Source organism: Gamsiella multidivaricata, assembly GCF_025024155.1.
Source record: "Gamsiella multidivaricata strain RSA 2152 chromosome Unknown BC939scaffold_29, whole genome shotgun sequence".
Lineage (NCBI taxonomy): Eukaryota > Fungi > Mortierellomycota > Mortierellomycetes > Mortierellales > Mortierellaceae > Gamsiella > Gamsiella multidivaricata.
In genome coordinates this window covers 263,626-279,282 of record NW_026251737.1, presented here as the reverse complement: position 1 = coordinate 279,282, position 15,657 = coordinate 263,626, and the positions used below count along the sequence as shown (strand labels likewise).

Sequence of the window (15,657 nt, the reverse complement as noted above, 5' to 3'; positions counted from 1 at the left end):
TACACTGCCGATCGATCGATCGAATCAACGCGACAGCCGTATAGCATATGTCCATGTCGAGGACAACCTTGACAACTGAGTCGATCCAATTACTAACAGGGACAGTTGCTTTCCCTTGACAGATCCTGTTGTACCCAGAACTAGGCACTCTAATATATTTTCGGATATTCCAAGGCTGTTGTTTTGCGCCCCATGCTCTTTCTACGTTTCCTCTGTACTTCCCTTTATTTTGCTCAAGCGACATGGGAGCAACATTTGTGTCGGGGCATGGAGGCTGCACCTCCTTGCTTTTTTTTTTTTTTTTTTTTTTTTATATATGGAGAGGCAGAGGGAGAGGGAGAGAATGTTCAGATAGGACATTGGTTCCTACAGACAAACGCGGGATGCGCATACGAGCGCCTCAAGGAGACGTGGACGGAAGCGCTCATCCTTTTTGACTCCCTTCACTCCCTTCTATCGCACAGTGAAATACAATACAATTGTTAGAAGAGCCAACAAGGAGCTGGAGGGACGCCCTTGGCTTTTTTTTTTTTTTTTTTTTTTTTACTTACCATTGCAACTATCAAGCAGCATCGTCGTCCATAGTCATACCTGAGAAAAAAAAACTAATAAAAAAGTCGTTTAAATGGATCAGCTATGCATTTTCTCTTTTCTGCAACCTTTTGACGACCCTCCACAGATACAACTCATCTCACCTCATCTCAACGACACGACACGACACGACACGAATAACGAATACGACGGCAATGATTCTCACTACCCGCGCGTCTTTTCTCTTGGCGGCCTTGGCCTACACCTCGACCTGCCTCGCAGATGTCTGGAGCACCGACCCAACTGCTAGTATGATTAAACCAGCTCCCTTACACCCAAAACTCGAAAAAAATAAAATAAAATCTGAAATGTTTGTACAACCGATTTTGTACGTTCGATAGCTACCCACTGGAAGATCGGGAGTTCTGCGGAGATTCATTGGAGGCTGAGCGCCCCAACATCCAAGCAGGATGTTGTCACTATTTTCCTTGTTGGCGGAGGTAAGCATAAAGATCGATGCAGTGTAGTACTCTAGAGACTTGCGCCAAAGACCATATCTCACAACTCACTATGCGCTTTTTTTATTTTTTATTTTTTATCTTATTTTTTATTTTTTTCCTATATAGACCCAGCGGCCTATAAGCGTCTCGGGACACTCGGCAAGGATGTCGTCCTCGGCGACCACAAGCTGACTGTTTCCAAAGTCCCGAATGTCAGCTGCGGATCCTCTTGCGCGCTCGAGTTCTGGATCGCTGATGGACCAGGCAGAGGCGATTATTACACTCACACTTTCACAATCTCGACCGAGGGCGTTGCTGCTGCCAATGGCACCGCAGCTGCTATTGCCATAGGTAAGGCGAGCCTTTCGTTCATTCTGCTGCAATCTTTTCTCTTCTTTTCTTTTCGTTTTTTTTTGTTCGACTCTTGAATACCCTTCTGATATGATTCTTCTTCGCCTCCGATTACTCTGTTAGTCCCTACAGGATCGACTTCCCAGGACGCGGCTACACCTAGTGGCCCTATCACCTTGGTTCAGAACACCGCTAAGGGTGCCCAGCTCCAGGCTGCAGGAGCCAGTACTATCTTTAGTCAGGGAGCCTTAGCACTTGCACTGACAGCTGCGACCAACGCTGTCGCCCTGTCGTCCTTGTTCTAAAAGCGGCCTGGAGCTGCTTTTTTTCGACAGCATATTGATGAATAGCCAGACGCACAGCTGTAGCCAGCACCATAGTTATACCAAGAGGCCACATCCTCCCTGCACACAAACACGCACATATACATGACAGTTTTTTTTCTTTCCTCTCGCTCTTGGCGTTACTATAAACTATTATAAATGGTTATAATGAATAGCGTCTAGACACGCTATTTTTCTTTATTTTGCGGCTCAAATGTAGAATGAGATAAAATGCTAGAGGAGATACCAAGGAGGATATAGTGAAGCAGACGCCGGGTTCCTTTTCTTTCTTTTTCTTTTCTTTACAAAGGGTCCCAGATGGAAGTCTATGTCAAAGTCCGCAAAAAAAACAAAAAAAAATAATAGCTGACTGCAAGACTACTCCTCCGCAGGCCTAACATCATATCGGCGTCCACGGATACCCCAGATGCCCCAATTACACTGGGCCGACTGACGGACGTCCGTCATATTGATCTCGTGCTTCAAGCTCCTGAACACATTCTCCCTGGGTTTCATCAACCAGTCGAGTTCATATCCCGAACTCTCAATCTCGTTCACATCGTTCATCACATCGTTCTCATCGAATCCTGTTCCAAAGATCGCGCACTTGGTGTCGAGCAAGAGTGGGATCGTCGGCTTCCACATCTCTCGGGTGGCCGGGTGAGCGAGTCCGGGCGAGAAGAGGAAGAAGATGTCGTAATAAGGGTTGAAGGGTCCTGCCTCGGCGTGATAGGCCTCATAGCGAGAACTGTCATACACAAATGTCATCTGCTCGTAGTGTACATGTTGGTGGGGATCCTTCGACTTTGTGTGTGGTGGGATCGCGTCCGGTCCGATGAAATGGATTTGGAAGGCTGTGTTGGGGAACAGGTAAGCGAGCTGCATGTAAATGTGGGGTGGGAGGTGAGACTCTGCGCGTGCTCCCAAGCAAAAGATGCGAACGGTGTGTGTTGCTGTCGTGCGAAGATCCTGAGCCTGAGTGATTCCTCCGATGATAGCTGGGTGCAGTGTATGGCGAAGAGCTGTGGAACAGAATGTCAGCATTTGTCAGACCGGTTCCAATAGTTCGTCAATAGGAAAGAAAAGTGCACGCGAATCGGCCCATACCAGCTAATGACTTCAATCCCTCAACAGTGAGATCCTTTCCGAGGCGGTATGGCGAAGACTGATGGAGAACCGAGCCGATGGTGAGAGGGTATGTCAAGACATGGGAGACGTGGCGCATCGATCGCTCCGAGTTCATACTGAGGAATCCACGGGTGTAGAGGAAAGTGTCCCAATTTGACAGGTTGACCGCCTCATCACGATGCTGCGCACCTAGAAACCACAACACAAGAGGGAAAAAAGAAAGCCGAATTTCAGTATTCTAATATCTAGGTTTCCACTGTTGCCTGCATGCTGCGCGCGTTGTTATTTCCCTTGCGTACCCGGGAACTCAAACTCCTTCATGCGACGGCCAGATCGAAGGTCGTGCTCGTCCTCGTTGACCTCCCTGAGTACCCCACAGACATGCTTATGATTCCCCTTGTCCATCTTATAATGTTCCTCGCTACAGTGGGTTGGATATCCACAATCCGGGCACTCGTACTTTGGTGCCTTGCTCTTCTCCTCGGGCTCGTGTTCCTTGCATACAGGACATGTTCCGTGGTTGTTGATCCATTCTGCTTTGCTGCGTACTGCGGGCAAGGGAGACTTGCTGAGGGGATGAAAGAGGTTAACCTGCTCGAGGACTGGTTCGAATTGCGAAGTGAATGGATCGGACTTGGGCTTGCTGGAGGTGAAAAAGGATTTCAGGGAAAGGGATCGTCTTGCTGCAGCTGCAGTCTGCGCTGCGAGGGACGATGTTGCTGCTGTCGAGGGAAGGCGAGCTGCTGCTGTCCTGGGCAGTGTTCTGAAGGCCGGAGCCAGTGGTCGAATCCTTGATGCCATGTGTTTTCTGTCCTTGTTCTGGAATGCAGGATGCGGTGCTGCGATGCGATGCGCTTGGATCCTTTTCTTCAGGCACTCTCGGGACCGCTTCTGTGAATTCGGCCAAAACAGGGCGGAATCAGAATCTCACGTGAGTGGTACCCGTTTGCCACCAACTGCGAACATTGCTCAATCCAATCTTTGATCTATTCGGTTGATTTATTCTTCGGAAAAGACAAACTTGATACGGGAGCTGCTGCAGTGTCGGCACTCGCGTGCCAAGGTCCTTCCCAGGCCTAGGGATCCACAATAAAACACCCCTACTTTAACTGATCTAACAGCGTCCCCATCTCGCGCCAGCCTACTCTTCATAGTGCCGAACACAGATGCGAAATCAGGTCGTCCAAAGTGTATGTTACCAGGTCCAATGATTGGCTCGCCTTGTTCCATACTTTCTGATATCCTCATTATCGCACTCGTATCTGCCGCTGATGTTTTAATCATAGCATCTGACCTAGATTGCGGTGGCGACCTTACCGATGTAAGAGAGATGAGGGACTCTGAGCCAGCCGGACGGTCCAGAGGTGACAGCAGCTCCTCGTGCTCCCCCTGCTCGTCATCGTCCTCTGAATATCGCCCCTGTATGGTAATTCCTGTCTGTATCAACGGCAGAGGGTGAGAGCCGGTTCCGGTCTTAGAGCTCTGGATCGTGGAGCTACGTCTGAGGGGTAAATTGCGCACTGGCCTGGAGGACGTAAAGTAGATGTGAATGCGGATCAATCCTGTTCTGAAGAGTTCCATCGTTTGCTCCATAGAGAATAAGGATTGGAACCATTCCAGTTTGTTGGTGTCGCGCGATACCCAATAGAGGTCCAATGTCTTTAATCGAGAGCTCTGGGTTTCCTGATGCCGAAACCTGGTGTCACCATAATGAATATGGGAAATAATTAGTTCTGTAACGCCCATTCGCATGGTTGTCGATCTATGTTTAGCCTGCAATACCTTCACAACTTACCAAATGTGTCGAAGGATGCCTGAAAAGGTCGTTATTCCGTTCCCTGTCCCGATTAGAACCGCATGGTCAAAGTTCAGGACGTCATCTTTGGGGCCGCCATAAGGGCCGTCGACTCTAATCAAGGGTAGCAGAGATCGATCTCGAACCACCTGCGCTTGCTCCAGTCGAGGCGTCTCCGGTCCATGACCGAGAAATCGCCCGAGTTGTTCTGTCCAGTCGCCATCCTGTCGAATATCCAGCGAAATGTATTGCTCGATGGGCGAGGAGGTGATGGTGAAAGGGTGCCACTCGTACTTCGACAATTGGGGTATGTTGAGGTACAGGTGCTGTCCTGGTCGGTAATGAATCGATGGCTGCTTGAAGTTGAGTTCAATTGCACCTCCCGGATGTGCAATGGCCGATGAAAGAGCAATAGGCTGTCTTGATTCGAAAGCGCGGAGGGCTCGTTCAGTCAGGAAGATCAGCGATGTCAGAACGACGTATCTCCATGACCCGTAGCCTCGACACTGGCCCTCGTTTGTCTTGACAAAGCAGCCATAGCCGTGGAAGGCAAAAAATGCCATGACGAAGAGTGCGAGATGGTGCGTGTACCAAAATACCTCGTAGTTTCTCTTCCGAATATTCCTGTGGGCAGTGATGAACATGATGCCGAGTAAGAGCAGCATCCAGTATCCTGTGACTCCAGCCCAGGTACCAAAGTGGTACGACATGGCACTGCCTCGTCCCAATTGCTCCAGACGATAAAAGTTGACACAATGACCAAGCACATGGATGACGAGGAAGACGAGAACATGGTAGGCGAGGTATTTGTGGTAGTTGGTCAGGCCGGAATGATCACCTTCAGAGATGGTACCCTGGCCGATGTGGAGGAGGGCAAAGATAATGCGCGAGATATACGAAAGCAGCTTGCGACAGACTGGCAACATGATCAAGGTCATGTCAAATGCGAGGCAGAGGGCCGCTCCTCTGGAGCAGTAGATTGAGAATCCAATGGTATTGATGTCGGAGAGCTCCCTATCGTTCCTCTGGAGCTGGAAGCCGTAGATAAAGATGGCGACATGGCAGGCTGAGATAAGACCTTTGACGGCTGTCGACATTTAAATGAGATGTTGTGAAGGGAGAACGTTGATGTGTAAGATTGAATCATGAATTGCAGAAAGAGGGCGTAGCGGATGTGCAGGGGGACATGAGCAGCAGGCCATGACAAACTAGATGATCCAATTCTCGTGGAAGGTAATGGTGATCGTTTTGAGGTCGATTAAAAAGTGAGAGGTCGAATAGTGCAACAAATCTAAAAATAACTTTCCCAGACCGCGTACGAGTCGCGTGCACCCAGACATCAGAGACAATTCTAGGCGAACACGTAGAAGATGAGGCGTGGGTAGGTTGGTTGGCCACTGTGGATAGAAGGCGCGTTCCGCATGCATCAGCAACAGCATGCTATGCTCTGACAGTCGTACAAGAAGCCTGGACTTGACTCGGATTGGACCGATGAGTAGGTAGGGCTTTTTAAACTTACACGGCTATAAAGTGCTTCAGGTCGGCTCTCAGATGGCGTCTACTCGCAGACACTCAATTGGTTCTTGACCGAGGACGTCTTTGATTTATTAAAGCCATGATGGTGTCTTTGAATGATTGTGTTTCTAGGGGATTCTCCTTTTGGGTTTTCTAATAAAGCAATTGAAGCCAAGAAAAAGGAAAACCGAGAAAATGCAATTAAAGGCGGAGACTGGAGAATGAAGACCTTCACAATTTGCTATGCTTCATGGCTTCGGGACCAATGCGCCCTCCACTGAGGTAAGCACGCCAGACGGGGCTGGACCAGACACATGGATGCCCCCGGGCTCTGCGTTCATTTATTTATCCCTCCTCACAGCAACAACGGCAGCCGCAACAACATCAACAACAGCAATAAAAAAAGGGCCAAAAGGGGGCGAATCCTTTTTAGTCAAACACATATTACACTTATTGTAGTCTTTTCCATTCGCCCTCTGCATTATTTACAACGTTAGTAATTTAGACTAGGCTAACGCTAACATTCCTTGGTGGTCTGTTTGTCTGCTGTCTGTACCTCTGAGCAGTGTGCCTCTTCCAATAGTAGGTTTTCTTTTCTCTTCCACCTCCTCTCACCTGCACCATCACCTTCACTTTCACTTCCACTTCCTCATCTCATCTCGACTTGACTCCACTCGACTCATTTCTCTCGCTCATCTCTCATCTCGCCTCGCGGATGAAGACCAAATAACCTTCTCTTCTTCTCTTCATCGCCTCCTGCTCTCACTTCTCCTCAATCCCTCAGTCTCTTATCGCCGCCAAAATGGCCTCCAGGTACAATACCGCCACTACCTCAGGTCATCAACAACAACAGCAACAGCAGCGATATATGTCTCCCAGCCAATTCCAAGAGGGACACAACATCCCGGTCGAATCGACCGATTGGAACCCATATAATGACCAGGCCATGGTGAGTATCAATCCTTCGCGATAGATTATGCACTGAAACTAACAGGCTTTAAACTTTAAAAAAATGCGTTCCTGACTTTCATTTATTTCTTCACAACAGAAACCATCGACCGAATCGGTGAGCTCCTTCAAGAGCTGGGCCTCGGCAGATCCTTCGCAGTACCAGCAGAATGCAGCCTACTCTACACCCTACAATAGCCATGGCTTCCACGCCGGAGTTGTCCTGGCGCCTTCTCACGAGCCACCAGTAGCACCAGCACGAGTCTCCTCCGCCTCGTATTCCACCAACAGGAACAGAAGCAATAGCAATGCCAGTAATCTCAGTGCAGGCATGAACTATGGCTATAATCACGGCGGCAACCATATGAGCCATATGAGCCATGTCAGTCAACTCAGTAACAACAGTTCATCCTACGCATATCTGCCGTCTCAACATCCATTACAGCAGCAGCATCCATGGCAACACCAGCAATACCAGAATTCACAGGACGGCACATATGCTCACCAGTCCAGCTCTTTCACACGGGCCGACTCGAACGGCACAGTTCGCTCGGACCTGACGGCCACCGAACCGGGCGATACGCCGGGATATCAGAGTTATGGTACTCCAATCGTAGATGGCCAGGCAATTGATCACCAGCAAGCGCCATACTATTCCCAACAGCAATCGCTGCGACAGCACCGACAAACACCCTCAGACGCCTCGCCCCCGTCCATGAACCGTACTTATCAGCAAGAAGTCCAGCTATCTCAGTCATTGATGCAATCCATGGATCAAGTCACAAGCCCACACGGATCGCCTAGAGCCGCTCAGAAGTCGGTTCCAAAGAGGAGGGAGGCTCCTACTCAATACGCGTCCACGGATGACAACGGTCTGCCATCGCTGGATCAGTACGAGGAGATGCTGCAGAAGATGACATCCCCGGGACTCGGCCCTACCATTCCCAAGGAGTCTCGCACTAATCCGAGACGAGCTGATAACGATCGTGAGGCCAGGACTGAGAGAATGGCCCGCCAGACACGGAGATTGCAACAGCAGCAACAGCAGCAACAGCAGGAGCAGCAGTTGTATTCTGAGCCTATGCCACAACTCCCTAGTCCCGATAGTTCTCAGCCGGGTCATTTGTCAGTGTCTGCAGAGGATCGAAAGCTCAGACGGAGAAGCAGTTTACCGACTTCGTTTGGTGAAGGTCCGAACAGGCTCTTTACTAATCAGATGAGACGAAGCAGTGGTGTGCAGCACTCGCCCAGTGAAGCCATGTCGCCAGTACAGGTTCTTCCGGCGATTGATGATGTATCACGCCTAGGATCAACAGTCGGTAACCCCACGAGGCGGTCGTGGGAGGATGAGAGCGTAGCGCTTCGGGATGATTTGATCAAGGGCAATGCTATGGCCAGGGGCAACCAGTCCTTACTACATGCTGACAATGACAGCGGTAGTCAAATGGCATCCCCTAACGCACCTGAGCGACATGGACCGAATAAGAGAGCTACGGACCGAAACTCTTATAACGGCACGAAACCACCTTTGACGACCAAATCCCAGCTAAGATTGAGTCATACGCTGAGCCAATCCGATGTCGACGAAGTCGCCGCTCTATCCTCATCAAACCACTACATGACCGATCATGATAGTGAGCTTTCGGCCGGCCACTCGACACTTCCGAAGATCGACGAGGCTGACATTCAAATCAAACAGATTCAATATGACCTTCAACAACTACAAGCACCGCATAGAGCCCAAGCGTCCAGGAACCAGAATACCTCTAAACTGATGCCCAGTCCACCGTCCTCACGTCCACGCGCCACGACTCCGCTGGGGATGGTGTCGGAAGAAAATATACCTATCCCTACAGGCCCCCCAAACCGGCAACAGCTCCTGGCCTCCATGGACGACGGTGCCGGTCTTATGGCCTCCCCCAATCGATCGGCTTCCCCCACGTTCTCGCGATCGCGACCAACTACACCTGTCAGCGGTGGCATCCGACCTCCAACGGGCCCTGTGCCCATCCCCACGATATCAGCGCCTGCTAACAGTACGAGTGGTAGCCCTGCCGGTGTTGCTCGGAAAAGTTCTCCCGCAGGTCGTCGCATCAAACCGAACCCACCGGCCTCGTCAATCTTGCCTCCGACCACTCCAAGAGCGCGAGCCGGATCTATTGCTTCGATCAGCAGTGCGAACAACATTGCGATCGACAGCGCGATCCAACAGGCACCTCCGTCTCTACCGCTACCGTCGTTACCGCCACCGCCGACATCTGCACCACCACCTCTGACGGGCGATATGGCGACACAGCGACGGAGGAAGGCATCTGGAAGTAAGGAGCTGGTTCTACCGACACCCCAGTTACTTTCTGAAAGCGGGCTCGGTCAAGATTCATTGCCAACGCCGGCGTCTTTGGCGTCCATGAGTCCTGAATTGGGCGAGTCAATCTTCCCACACCAGCAGGCCGCAGCGTCGCCGAATCATCAGTCTCAGATCTTGCGCCTGAAGAAGAGGGTTAGCACATTGGAGAAGGAGTTGGAGACGATCAGCAGTGAGCTCTCGAGTCGGGTCCGAGATGGTGGCGAGCTGCAGTTCCGGGTGGAGCAGCTGACATTGGAGCGGGATGCGCTCGTGAACCAGGTGGCGGTTTTGGAGGAGCACGCGTTCAGGGATCCGCAGGACGATCACGCGAAGCTGCAGCTGGCATTAAAGCAGGTTCAGGAATGGCGGGATGTGCAGATGAAGGAATGTATCGCTCGGCAAGACCAGGCAAAGGTTACGGGTGAGATGACCCTGGAGCTTCAGCCGGAGGTCGAGGTACTGAGGGTGCAATTGAGCGAGAAGGAGCAGACGATCCAGAAACTGATGACAGAGCGACGGTCCAACCACCCTTCTTCGAATAACAGTACTGGATATGTTGAGGGCGATGTTTCGTTGTTACATGCGGAGCGGTCGTTTTTGGAGAAGGAGGTGTCGGACAGTAAGGAGGAAATTCAACGCCTTCGGGACCTGCTTTCCGAGCAAGAACAGATCGCTACCCGGGACCAGCGGGCACGCGAGGAGCTTGAGCTCAAACTTGAGGCTCTGCAAACCCTCGACTCGAACGAGGACTCGAGTGCTTCTCATCAGGGTCAGAACGACCGTCAGGATATCACTGCCATGACCTCGCTTCAACAAGAGCTTGTCGCGCTGCGTTCGGAACGCTCGACCCACGAACACGAAGTTGAGACTCTGACCGCAAGGCTCCATCAGGAAGAAGCCCAGTACCGGACATTGCAGGACACTGTCCAACGGCTGAGCTCGAAACTCGCGCACCTCGAATCCGAACACGCCGCAGAGGTTGAGCAGATCCAACGAGATCATGATGAGGTACTCGAGAAGGTCGTGATGGAACACGCGAACGCCTTGACGGAGCTCTCGGAGCAATCCAACTCCGCGGCCACCGCGGCTCTCATCAGCAACAATGGAAAAGAAGAACTGGAGAGGAGTTTGAGGCTCGAACGACAGGAATCTCTTGCGCGGGAGAAGGTGCTTCAGATGCGGGTGAAGGAACAATTGGACAGGAACGATGCGTTGGAGGAGAGGATGTTTCTGCAGGAACAGATGGTTTCGACGCTGGAGGATGAGAAGGAGGCATGGACGCAGACGCAGAAGTCACTCGAGCGACAGTTGGCGATCGAACAGTTGCAGCACGAAGAGGACCGATACCGGATCGAACAAGTCGAACGCGAAAACCGAAGGCTGCGTGCCATCCTCGCTGAGTTTGATCTCGCAGCCTTGCTGGACTCTTCTTCTCCTTCCTCTTCTAAGGCCCTTCAGGATAAGACTTTGGCGAACGAGTCTCATTCTGTATCGGAGGACGACAAAGAAGAAATCCAGAGGATGTACGAAAAGCGGCAGCAGAAGTGGACTGACCAGATGGGTCTTTTGGAACGCAAGATGGCCAAGGCCGAAGAGGCTGCTGCAGAGATCATGGAGAAGAATATGGAGCTCATGGTCGCCCTGGATATGGCCCGACAGCCTTCCTAAAGGTCCTTTTCTCCAGCTTCTTTTTTATTTAATGACCCCCCCCCCCCATACACACACATAACGCACGCACACACACACACACACACACACACACACACACACACACATGCGATTCATCTACACACACAAAATAAAATCAATTGACGACCATGTAACGTATACTCGTATACCTAAAACGCCGTTATCGTCCTCCGGTACGATCGTTCAACTGATTAGAAAAGCAGTATTCTTCCAGAGTAGACAAAGAGCAGACAAAGAGCTCAAGGGAAACACAAGCTGGATGTTTATTTATTAAAATGTCGCTTTTTGAGATTATTATATTTTACAATTATATCGCGCCTTCTTCCCCTCTTCATCCCCTCGTATGCTTTCAAAGCACTGACCAGCACTTGACGTTCCTTCCACTAGAAATCGCCTTATCCTCATACATTCCCCACAGACGTCAACAATCGCCTTCTTAAAAGGGACATCTCGTTCAGGGCGAATGCTGATCCGGCCTTCCGTACCGCTCCTCCCGTTCCCGCTCAGCTTCATACGGTTCCGCTTCATGACCCCCTTGGTGTCCGTATGCACCATTATTGCCACTAGGGACCGGAGTACCCTCTTGAACGATTTCCATGTCCGAAGGCCCATGTCCATCATACGACGATGACGAAGGAGGTGCTGGCGGTCTTGCCTGGCTGTAGTAATCCGAAGACTGCCTTGCATGCTGTCCTTGCTGCTGCTGCTGCTGTGCATGGGAGGCCGTGGGTGAGTACGAAAAGGGTGCTGGTGAGGATGGATACTCGCGCTCAAAACTATGTTGCTGCTGCGGTGGTGGCGGCCTCTGCTGTTGTTGCTGTTGTTGCTGTGGTTGTTGCTGTGATTGTTGCTGTTGAGAAAACTGTGCCGGAATCCTGGGCAGGGCTGGAGCGCTTCCACCGAACCGTACGTCCGCAGACATCATTTCGGGGCTTTCGGTCTTGGTCCGCCAATGATGCCGATGTTCAGAGATCGATCCCCAACTCGGTTGCTTCTTCACAGCATGGAGTCGTCGTTGTTCAGAGAGTGAGCTCCAGCTGGATTGTTTCTTGACCGCATGATAGTACGGGTGTGCAAGCCCGTCCTGTGCGTTCCTGTAGAGATCTGCGGTGCCTCCACTCCAGCTGACGGTTCCATCACTGGGCCGCTTCTTGTTCAGATCATACGGCGACGAAGCAGACGAGGACGAAGGTCCGAAAGGTAATTCGCCATGTCCGGCCATGGTAGGCGACGGGATGGATCCGGAACTGGTGCCGCCGGCCGATCGAGGATTCGGGGCTGTGGTATAGAGAGGCATCCGCTCATGAGTCGGGGAAAGCGGGGAACTTGGATAGTGATGCATCGTGGTATCGTGAGGGCCCGACATCGGGGACTTATTGCTGGACGACGGGGACGACATCTCGACTCCACGAGAATCCATTGGGCTGCGGAAGCTATGGATGCGCGATGCGACTCCGTAGTCCTCCTCCTTAGTATCATTGGTGACGTGTGTTGGAAAAGAGCCTATCCGGCTTAGGTTCAGTGAGGACTCGGATGGATGGCGGTGAAGGTGACGGAGAGGCCGGCCTTGCATCTCGATTTCATGGTCAGAGTCTGGTCGCTGTTGCTGAAAGTGCATCGACAGCTTGCTGTTCAGTGACAGGTGCTTATAGGACGAGCCATTCGAGAGTGGTGGCGACGATGCGCTGTAGGCCTGTCGCAGATGCTGGGCTGAAGAATGGCGTCCGATAGCCGGCCGCATGGGCGATGAGGGCGAGTGAAAGTGATCGTAAGGTCCGCTATTCTCAAAGGGAGCCCTCTCCCGAGCCCATTCTCGTTCCCGATCCCATTCGCTTCCGCGTCCCATCGGTCCTGTAGTCCCTGTCGGCCCCGAGCCATGGGGATCGTGTTGCGGAAGCGGCGACGGTAAGGGCGACGACGACATATGATGTTGCTTCTGCTGTTGAGCTGCAAACATGGCCTCCAGCTCGCGATTACGTGCGGCTAAGGTGATCAGTTGGCTCTCAGCGACCTGCAACAACTCGGCCTTACGTTCTAGCTCCCGGACATAGAGATCTTTTCGCTGACGGAATGCTCTTTGAGCAGCTCGGTTTTGGGCCGCGCGCTTACTTGAGTTGCGCCCTTGCTCTGCGGTGGATTTGCTGCTGGTATCTTTCGCGTCAGAGGTCGTTCCTGCCGTGGCGGCTGTGGTCTTGGATTCTGAATCTAACTGCTGATTGGCTGCATTTGTCGCGCCCTGGACTGCAGACGCGTTTGCAGACGCGTTTGCATCGGGACTGGCGCGTCGATGAGGAGGACCCCCCTGTGCGTGGGAGTTGGACTGCAGGTACTCCATGGTTGATAGCGAGTCAGCCCTCGAGAGACTCGAGCTTGTCGTTGTTGAAGGAGCCGAATCTATAATTAATTCATTAATGCCCCCATGGGTAATACGAGTTAAAATAAGATGCGATCGAGCGCTGTATAACTGTAGACCTTTGCTGACACACATTTCTCGTAATACAGAAGGTAGTGTCGATTGTCCGGAACTTCAATGTTGGTGCATTCTGTTTTCCCCTTGTGGATTAGCATAAGCATGAGCAATATACATTGTTGTGTCGACCAACATTCCCAAATCAGAGTCGTATCTTACCTGGTAGCGATCCGGATGAAGAGGAAGAATAGCGGCTAATCTGGTCATGGCTCGGGTAACCATGCTGAGAGGACGGTTGAGAATACGGTGGTGTTTGTGTGTGAGGTCGTTGCTGATGAAAGTGTTGATGAAGATGAGGATCAGATGACTGTGTCCGAGGCTGGCCTTGAGGGGCAGCATGGTGAGTAGGAAAGCGGCCATGATCAGATTCAGGTCCAAGAGACTTGTCCAGCTCCCTGAGGGGAGGGAGTGTCAGCGAAGGCGTAGGCGCAGGGCCAGGACCAGGACCGAGCATGCCGGATAGAGGCTGTGAGTGTGCCGCAGCTGAAGTTGGATGGGGAGAAAGTGAGGATGACAGGGCGAGCTGTGGTGTAGATGCGAGGGTTGGTTGAGGACGGGGTTGACCCTTGCGTGGGGCTTGTTTGCTGGTGAGGAATGTAGGCGGGGGGACGATCGGGATGCTGCGAGTGCAGGTGTTGTGCGATCAAAAAACGAGCCCTTGCTTGCTGTTGTGTTCGCTTTGCGAGGGACCGGACGCGTTGGCAGTAAGCGGAAACTAAAATAATAAAAACGATGACACTAAGTAAGCAGGAGAAAGAAAGGGAAACAGAGATGAGGATGATGAGATGAGATGAGAGATGAAAGATGAAGAAGGATGATGATGGAGATGATGATGGGTCAGGGCAATGGTCCCTGCACCCCGTCTTGGTCAGATGTGGCCGATGCAAAGACCACCGAGAAAGACTCTCGCTCATTCTCGCCCTTGGGTCAGGGACAACCGCACAGGACCCCTTCCTCCCCCTCCCTCCCCCCACCCCCCACCCCTCTCCCCTCTCCCCTCCCGTATGCTGTCTCGTTTTACATTTTTCAACGGCCCAACGGCCCTTGCGGGTGGTCCCTTATAATGTAATACAGTGTGTTTCCTTTCCATCCTCGCTTCTTTCTTCTTCCCCAGAGAGCCGCCACGGCTGTGTGCATGTGGGACGTAATCTGTTGTTGAATGCGATGCGAATATAGTACAATATAATATATGATAACACAACACAATAACCATAATAATAGTAATAATAGTAATGGGATCACACGAGAGAAAGAACAGGGCGACGTGCCTTTTGTAAGCAGATTGGTTGGCGCCCCGACTGCTGAGAGATGCATGGAGGGTGAGGATAGAATGGGATGTATGCGTAGGTTCAATAGTATGCTGTTGTGTTAAGTAAGTGTACCTGAACTTTGGGTGACAAGGGGACAGGGGGGGACGTGCCAAGGAAACAGCAGATTGAGAAAGTAATCTGAGACTATTACCCTCTGGGGGGAGAAAGGGGGAGACATCAACGCCAGAAACAAAATACAATCAAGAATTTCACATTCTCAGAAACATTCGGAGAAAGAGATGTCGATGGAATGGCTGGTCTCTTTGGACGTGCAGTTGAATTGGCTAGGGAACAAGAGGGGATAGTACTCCGAGTAACGAATTGGACGCAAAGAGCGGGAAACATACGTTGACGGGTGAAGATTGACGGCTAGGGGTTGGAGCGAGATAGCAGGAGGGAAAGAGAGGGGAATAAGAGAGAGAAGCGAAAAGAAATGAGAAGAAGATGGACGGGCAGGAGGTGGACGCGGGATGGGAGGAGAGGAAAAGGGGGAAAGAGAAGAAAAAAGAAAGAGTGAGTGAGTGAAAGTAAAAAAAAAAATGCAATGCTCTCTCTGTTTTTTCCCCTTTCTCCCCCGCTTCCCATTCATTCAGTCGGATGTATTCAGAATACCATTAAGACAGGCAGGGGGAAAGAACTGAATATATGCCGGTGGTGCAGCACAGCAACACCACAAAACCAGCGCGCAAAAACAAAGACAAATGCTCATACTGCAAAGCAACAGAGGGAGGTCTAAATGGTACAGAAACC

General features: G+C 51.4%; 6 protein-coding genes across 6 annotated transcripts; 2 read left to right on the top strand and 4 right to left on the bottom strand.

The window, feature by feature from the left end:
- Positions 1-659: 659 nt before the first annotated feature.
- Positions 660-1,838, top strand: BC939DRAFT_528581 (uncharacterized protein). The gene is made up of 4 exons (XM_051561466.1): positions 660-840; positions 933-1,031; positions 1,158-1,382; positions 1,506-1,838. Exons 1-4 carry the CDS (start codon positions 747-749, stop codon positions 1,685-1,687), a joined length of 600 nt encoding a protein of 199 aa, XP_051412688.1. The 5' UTR covers positions 660-746; the 3' UTR covers positions 1,688-1,838.
- A 245-nt stretch (positions 1,839-2,083) lies between these two features.
- On the bottom strand, positions 2,084-3,634 carry BC939DRAFT_476797 (zinc-finger of mitochondrial splicing suppressor 51-domain-containing protein; the record flags this gene model as incomplete). Its single annotated transcript, XM_051558620.1, has 3 exons — positions 2,084-2,727; positions 2,813-3,022; positions 3,133-3,634. 3 exons carry the CDS (start codon positions 3,632-3,634, stop codon positions 2,084-2,086), a joined length of 1,356 nt encoding a protein of 451 aa, XP_051412687.1.
- A 99-nt stretch (positions 3,635-3,733) lies between these two features.
- On the bottom strand, positions 3,734-5,936 carry BC939DRAFT_143483 (ferric reductase NAD binding domain-containing protein). Its single transcript, XM_051550166.1, has 2 exons — positions 4,629-5,936; positions 3,734-4,529 (listed from the first exon to the last, which is right to left on the bottom strand). The coding sequence occupies exons 1-2, from the start codon at positions 5,723-5,725 to the stop codon at positions 3,833-3,835; spliced, it is 1,794 nt and encodes a 597-aa protein (XP_051412686.1). The 5' UTR covers positions 5,726-5,936; the 3' UTR covers positions 3,734-3,832.
- Positions 5,937-6,504: 568 nt separating this feature from the next.
- BC939DRAFT_492677 (uncharacterized protein) lies at positions 6,505-11,254 on the top strand. The gene is made up of 2 exons (XM_051559535.1): positions 6,505-7,092; positions 7,192-11,254. Exons 1-2 carry the CDS (start codon positions 6,946-6,948, stop codon positions 11,104-11,106), a joined length of 4,062 nt encoding a protein of 1,353 aa, XP_051412685.1. The 5' UTR covers positions 6,505-6,945; the 3' UTR covers positions 11,107-11,254.
- A 54-nt stretch (positions 11,255-11,308) lies between these two features.
- Positions 11,309-14,312, bottom strand: BC939DRAFT_450223 (uncharacterized protein). Its single transcript, XM_051555486.1, has 2 exons — positions 13,757-14,312; positions 11,309-13,521 (listed from the first exon to the last, which is right to left on the bottom strand). Exons 1-2 carry the CDS (start codon positions 14,049-14,051, stop codon positions 11,582-11,584), a joined length of 2,235 nt encoding a protein of 744 aa, XP_051412684.1. The 5' UTR covers positions 14,052-14,312; the 3' UTR covers positions 11,309-11,581.
- BC939DRAFT_143214 (uncharacterized protein) lies at positions 13,812-15,657 on the bottom strand. Its single transcript, XM_051550165.1, has 2 exons — positions 15,255-15,657; positions 13,812-14,312 (listed from the first exon to the last, which is right to left on the bottom strand). The coding sequence occupies exons 1-2, from the start codon at positions 15,494-15,496 to the stop codon at positions 14,009-14,011; spliced, it is 546 nt and encodes a 181-aa protein (XP_051412683.1). The 5' UTR covers positions 15,497-15,657; the 3' UTR covers positions 13,812-14,008.

Coding starts and splice junctions, on each gene's coding strand:
- BC939DRAFT_143483 (XM_051550166.1), bottom strand. CDS start 5,725: ATGTCGACAGCCGTCAAAGGTCTTATCTCAGCCTGCCATGTCGCCATC. Junction 4,530..4,628: donor GGCATCCTTCGACACATTTG/GTAAGTTGTGAA, acceptor TGGTGACACCAG/GTTTCGGCATCAGGAAACCC.
- BC939DRAFT_143214 (XM_051550165.1), bottom strand. CDS start 15,496: ATGAATGGGAAGCGGGGGAGAAAGGGGAAAAAACAGAGAGAGCATTGC. Junction 14,313..15,254: donor GTCAATCTTCACCCGTCAAC/GTATGTTTCCCG, acceptor TTATTATTTTAG/TTTCCGCTTACTGCCAACGC.
- BC939DRAFT_528581 (XM_051561466.1), top strand. CDS start 747: ATGATTCTCACTACCCGCGCGTCTTTTCTCTTGGCGGCCTTGGCCTAC. Junction 1,032..1,157: donor TATTTTCCTTGTTGGCGGAG/GTAAGCATAAAG, acceptor TTTCCTATATAG/ACCCAGCGGCCTATAAGCGT. Junction 1,383..1,505: donor CGCAGCTGCTATTGCCATAG/GTAAGGCGAGCC, acceptor TTACTCTGTTAG/TCCCTACAGGATCGACTTCC.
- BC939DRAFT_450223 (XM_051555486.1), bottom strand. CDS start 14,051: ATGCTCGGTCCTGGTCCTGGCCCTGCGCCTACGCCTTCGCTGACACTC. Junction 13,522..13,756: donor TTCATCCGGATCGCTACCAG/GTAAGATACGAC, acceptor AATTAATTATAG/ATTCGGCTCCTTCAACAACG.
- BC939DRAFT_492677 (XM_051559535.1), top strand. CDS start 6,946: ATGGCCTCCAGGTACAATACCGCCACTACCTCAGGTCATCAACAACAA. Junction 7,093..7,191: donor CATATAATGACCAGGCCATG/GTGAGTATCAAT, acceptor TCTTCACAACAG/AAACCATCGACCGAATCGGT.